This window comes from Tubulanus polymorphus, chromosome 10 (assembly GCF_964204645.1).
Source record: "Tubulanus polymorphus chromosome 10, tnTubPoly1.2, whole genome shotgun sequence".
In the NCBI taxonomy this organism is placed as follows: Eukaryota; Metazoa; Nemertea; class Palaeonemertea; order Tubulaniformes; family Tubulanidae; genus Tubulanus; species Tubulanus polymorphus.
In genome coordinates, this window is record NC_134034.1 from 2,082,608 (window position 1) to 2,088,552 (window position 5,945).

The 5,945-nt window shown below is 42.2% G+C and overlaps 1 protein-coding gene across 1 annotated transcript; it reads right to left on the reverse strand.

Moving 5' to 3' along the window:
- Nucleotides 1-2,116: 2,116 nt before the first annotated feature.
- On the reverse strand, nt 2,117-5,684 carry LOC141912212 (uncharacterized). The gene is made up of 4 exons (XM_074803430.1): nt 5,616-5,684; nt 4,104-4,206; nt 2,911-2,982; nt 2,117-2,590 (listed from the first exon to the last, which is right to left on the reverse strand). Exons 1-4 carry the CDS (start codon nt 5,682-5,684, stop codon nt 2,310-2,312), a joined length of 525 nt encoding a protein of 174 aa, XP_074659531.1. The 3' UTR covers nt 2,117-2,309.
- Between the last annotated feature and the right edge of the window lie 261 nt (nt 5,685-5,945).

Consider the following 5,945-nt stretch of genomic DNA (forward strand, 5'->3'; position numbering starts at 1 on the left):
AACACTAAATCTTCGTTGAATTTGTGATATTGTTCTTTCACTTTTTTAGTTTTTGAAAGTTGCTTCTGTTTCCTTGGTTTGTAGGCTAGGGCCAGTTGAACAATCGAGGCTTAGATTGGAGACCTGTTAGACCAACTTAGTTATAGCTATCTCAGTTAATTTAAGACCGAATCCTAGGATTAGAGCTCACTTCTGGGCTGTAGTCGCCGTTGTACAGCTGGGCCCTCTGTCCACTTGATGGCGCCCTGGTTGGGTTTTGAAGGTTCTGATTCTTTCCTCAAGGTGGCGTGAACGGTTAAGCTTGAAGGTTCGTATACGTTCCACTAGGTGGAGGAGAAGTCAAGCTGTCCCGAGGACGCAGTGTTTCACCTCTGATTAAGAAACAGAAATTGTCATCAAACCAGAATAGTCAAAATTCTTCTACACAGCCAATATTCGTTGAGATTTCAGACAAGCAACTAAAGCAAATTTGTTATCAGAACTCGAAAAACATCCACCTATATCATCATCCTTATCCCAATTAGACGGCCGACGAGAACAGGGAAGCTGGATACAATTCTGTCCCACCTTTCTCAAGCTGGAATTTCTCGATGAACTACAGTTCCGGTTCTAGTCAGCTTGGAACGACTATCTTTGAAATTACGTACGACTCCTTGCACCATGGAGAAATGGTCTGACTCTTACGGGTTTTGATTCTGGCCAGTAGATTGAAGGCTATGACTGAACATTCCAATGACTGAACACTCTAATCTGCTCAATCAGGTGATGAGTTTTGGTCCATATATGATATATGTAAATTCTCTAGTTTTTACGTCTATGGTCCACTCCACTAGCGGCTCCATGATGATGATGATGGCCGGCAGTGGTTGGAAAATATACATTCTTCCGTTTCGGTTTGGCAGCACCGTTTTAGTTTTAGATGTCTGCTGAGGTCATACGCAACTAAAAGAAACGATTCTTTGTAGTAAACTACCAAATTTATTAATGTACCTATATACTGACATATATATCTAACATTCCTAGATCCGCGAATCGATCTACATCAATATTCGATTAAAGACATCAGATTTAAACGACATTAGATCTACGACATTAATGCAAAACGCTTTGAATATCATATATACATACTATCATGAATTGAATGAAATATTCAGAGAAGTAGATTTCCCAAATTGACTGAGTTTTAAATCCTGAATGTTTAAGCCTATATACATCTTCACCCGTCAAGGGATTCGAACCCACTACGCTAAAGCTGTTCCCCGAACCCCTTGACCTCACGAGTCGTTGGAGTCGTTACTAGCCGACCAGAATCTGGTCGTACCAATCACAGCGCTTGTAACAAACCGTCAGTAGACTTCTGTTGGTTTTCCCGTTAAATTGACCAATCAGCGAACGTTTTACCGAACAAGGAAGTATTTCGCAAATCGATATATGACGTCACGCGCAACAGCGCCAGTAATGAAATCACGCTTCGTGAGGCCAGGGGGCTGGTGGAAGCGAGTTCAGGAGTGATACCGGACCCCTGGCAAGCGAGGATGGGATATGGGAGGTCTATCCGATACAAAGACATATTAATTTACCAATATATACACGAATATGCTCGCTTAAACTTATAATATCAGTAAATCCAAAAAACTCTCGCTCTCCCCCTAAAAAGTCTACAAGAGAAATTGAAAAACTATCGATATGTTTGAGTTTAGGTGGGGGGGGGGGGGGTTTATTGAGTGGAACTGGCCGCGCTATAGACACCGAGAACCAGTTGCACAGTCAAGGCTTACGGCCGACTTATAGTTCCATAGCCAAATGCCCGCGTAAGATCTTGGTTCCATAGCCAATCTAATGACTTCAGCTTAAGCTCATTTTGGTTCTATGACCAGTCTAAGCGCAACTCGATTCTATATAACCAATCTAACGACTAATGACCAATCTTAGCTCATTTTGGTGTTACGTGTAGCAAGAGCCAATCTAACAACGTTGGCGTAGGACCAGTGTAAGCTGATTTTGGTTTCATACCCAATCTAACAACTTAAAACCATTCTGAGCTCATTTTGGTTTTTATAACCAATCTAACACCTAAGGTAACACTGACTCAGTCTCTTTAATGCTGACAGCCGAAATCAAAAACACGCTTATTTTTGGCCCAAAGGTCAATAACAACTCAATAGACAGTCTACGCTCATCCTGCGCGAATCGCGAATCTAGCAATTTAAGCGGCGACTCTTTTCCTTCGAGAGACTCCTATTATACCGCGAAGTCATGACTGGGCAACATGGTCCCAGGCGTCCCCGGAAATAGACCGAGTGACGTCATTATTCCTCCTTCTTCCTACGGCGTCTACGTCGTCTGCGTTTACGGTTTTTCCTCGGTTTGGTTTCGTTTTCATGTTTGTTACGTCGCGGTTGTTTCGTGTGCGCGACATCCAGAAATATCATTTGCATTTCCATGTTTCCGTACGGACTTTTTATCCGCACGATGTAGCTACCGGTGTTCTTCCGCGTTACGTTGTGTAGTCTTACCCGGAAGTCTAACCAGCGACTGTAGTACCGCCCGTTTGCAAAGTGTGGCGCCACCAGTATTGTATACTGCTTCTCTGAAAAATGTATTTCAAATCATTTAAGATAGTCCAATGATATTTCCTTGTCCCTGAAAATGTTCCATCATAGGCTTGAATCCCGGAAACATTTATGTTGCACGCGTTAATTTCATAAATTTCAATTACTGCAGCAATACAGGATTCCACTTGTGGCAAGTGAGGATCCGCCAAGTGTCGCTAGTGTGCAGTAGGACATCTACTCATTATTAGCAATTCACTTGTGGCAAGTGAGGATCCAACATGATAAACGAAAGAAAGATTAACGAAGCGAAATTTTCGCTAAGACCGCGACTGTTAGTCACGCCACCTATACTTACTGTATTTCATTTTCTGCCAGTTATGAAACACGTCAATCGATTTGACTTTACCGAGAACCTCGCAATACAAATCTACAATAGAAAATGCAAATTAATTCTATAAAGATCGAGATCTGTCCTAAATTTGGCATAACGCGAAACACTGGCGCTAAAACCTGACTGAAAACATTTCTGAACAATATCAGCTGGGTTTAGTTGCTAGTGCAATATGCGATCTTTTCAGCTGGGTTTAGTTGCTAGTGCAATATGCGATCTTTTCAGGCGAGGACATAAACCTTCATTTTCCAATCAAAGCGCCCCCTAGTGTCTGGAAATGGAATTTTGCATTCAAGCGCACGTCGTCAGTAAACTTAAGAACACGGTACACGCACACTCGCGCAAACTCGCGCGCACACTCGCACACACATACACCTGCCTGATTTCCAATCAGAATAATTTTTAATCGCCTGGTCGCGCCGCTGAAGTCATCAATTTCCCTCGTCGGTGCAAATCGCAACAATTCCACGTCGGGTTCGATAAAAATTCAATTTCGCACCGTCCGATCGAAACCGTCCGTAACCCGTCTAATCAAGCAGACGATATTGCTGCGCTGGAAACCTGTCCATTCGAGCGGAATGATCATGTTACGTTGGGCGATTACACAAACGCTTTACGTCGATTCCGATAACGGAATCAAGACGTTTTACAAGACGGATATTCTGCGACGTTTTATGTCTTAAACGGGGGTCGACAATTGTGTCGATTCAACTCTCCAAAGGATTTCCTCTCTCATCTCTATTTCTATTTTTGTGTCGTCTACCCAGCATTGATCGATGTCACTGATGACGATGATTTGTTTCTAGTTTTATCACCGTGTTGTGTATCAAAAATCAAACTTGACGCTTGAAAGAACTTGAATTTTGGAACTTGAGTTCGGTACAAAATATCAAGGCACAGGAGTCCACGTGAAGCACAGTTAGGACAGGTCTTGTGTTGTTGGGGCGGCCCTAGGAAGGTGTCGACAGGTTCAAGCATAGTATCTTAACTTTATATCTTAAATGCCAGTTTTAGTTATCTAGATATCTCCGAATCTAATGTTTTAGGTTCGGTTGGTGAGAAGTTGCAAAATCTTATTTAATGACACCGTTTTTCATCTTCTGATATATCCTGATACTGTACCAAACAGCATCTATTGAGGAAGCTAAATAACGTACCGACATATGGTATGGGTTTTCGGTCCCAGTTACGCGTTATAGCGTTACGACATCTCCACAACATCACATCCGTATCGTACATACGTAAATAATTGTTGATATCCTGAAATTAGTTTCAAGATTTATGATTAGAATAATGAGAAAAAGCTATGAAATATCGTTCAACACGCTCGTATAGCTAGCACTTTTATTGGCAGCTTTTCTACAAAAGGGAGGGTCAATTTAAAAGCTAAAAAAGGCCTACCTTTGGGGCAAATCAGAATAAAAGGCGAAAATATTGCCCCTAAATCTAGGCTAGAGGAAGGTTAATCGTAGGAATTGATGGGACTCGAACCAAAGACATCGAGGCTCGGAGGCCAACTAACAACCCACGGGGCCACTTAACCGTGGTGACCAAATATCAAGTTTGTCTGGTTTATGTAGGCGTTCGGTGACCAGCCAGGTTAAGTGACCAATCAGGTGTGGTGATTTTCAAATGCCCTATTCACCGACAGTTCGGAATTCTCTGCTTACTGGAGGTTTTTTTTTTATCAGGTCCGAGATTTGCAAGGGAAGTCTTCTTAGGCCAACCTTCCAACAAAAATTCAACATTGAGAAAAAAGATAGAGCATAGGACGACAGTGATTCGAAATAAGACTTTAAAACTCAGGGAAAACATTTACATCCGTAAACAATTCCACATGGCTAGAAAAGTTGTATTAAACCAGAAACGTGAATATATACATGCACATGTAGTAGTTTGAGGGTTAGAAACTCTGCCCTCGCAGGAGTGGGAGCATAATGGGCATGTGCCCCCGTCGCGATCTTCCCGTACGTTTTTGAGACGGCAATATTTTTCAGGGAAATCATTCCACCCATAACTGATAGATCAACAGCCCCAATGATAAGCTTATATTCTCATCTATGTCACTGAAGGGCCTGAAAATTCCATTTAAATGCACTGAAACTTCATAATCTTCCAAACCCCTTCACGGCTTCACGGTCACTAATACGTGGACACTGGCCTTTTCAGTATAGATGCCCTTTTAATTTGTCATGATTTCTTTGCGCTCCTGTTAAAGTCCGCCTCTGGGTCTTCATAACAGCTTCGACGGGTAAATATTGGCTCATTTACCTGACGAAGCTGCTATGAAGCGAATAACTCGCAAGTTTTGATAAAATCAAGTTGACCTTTACGGCAGATCTAACAGCAGTCTTCGCGTTTGTTTGATAAACAATTTTAGCGGGCCAAAAATGATACATCATAATCGCTACAAGAAAAAACAAATTTCACAAATAAATCATACGACACGTTTTTCACGAATCGCTTGCACGGTTAATTTTCTTCGATCGCTTCCGAGTCTGAGTTGATTAAAGGAGAGAAAAAAAAACAATTTGACAGAAATCTAAATCGACATCGCGTCCGTAATCATCGCGCTTCACAGGCGGCGCGGCGATCACGTGACGACGTGGTGCGCACGCATGCAGAGCGCGGCGGAAGTAACTAGCTGTCTCGTAATTAGTTAAATTTACGTTCGAACACGGGGAGTAGACAGCGCAAGTTCTGGGAGATGGGGCGTGACAACAGACTGACGACGTCATATTAGTCTTTGAACGTCACAGATGTGTGAAGACTGACTACGAAGATGGAACACATATAGATTCAATATTTATCCTGGCTACTTCAGGTTCTACACAAACCTTTGCGTTTGGGATCAGTTAAATCATACCGCGTATTGAAATGATCATAGAACAGTGGAACTGACAACGGTGGAACTGGCAGGGGTTCAGAGTTAACTTTTAAGAAATATAGGATTGAACATATTGACAATAGAATATTTTCTGGGGCCATCTTCACACAAA

Bases quoted from the DNA above. Each gene is read 5' to 3' on its own strand.
- LOC141912212 (XM_074803430.1), bottom strand. From the start codon at position 5,684: ATGACGTCGTCAGTCTGTTGTCACGCCCCATCTCCCAGAACTTGCGCT. The intron at 2,983-4,103 runs GTACGTTATTTA...TTTCTATTGTAG, and splicing joins AAAACCCATACCATATGTCG to ATTTGTATTGCGAGGTTCTC. The intron at 2,591-2,910 runs GTAAGTATAGGT...TACATTTTTCAG, and splicing joins CTGGCAGAAAATGAAATACA to AGAAGCAGTATACAATACTG.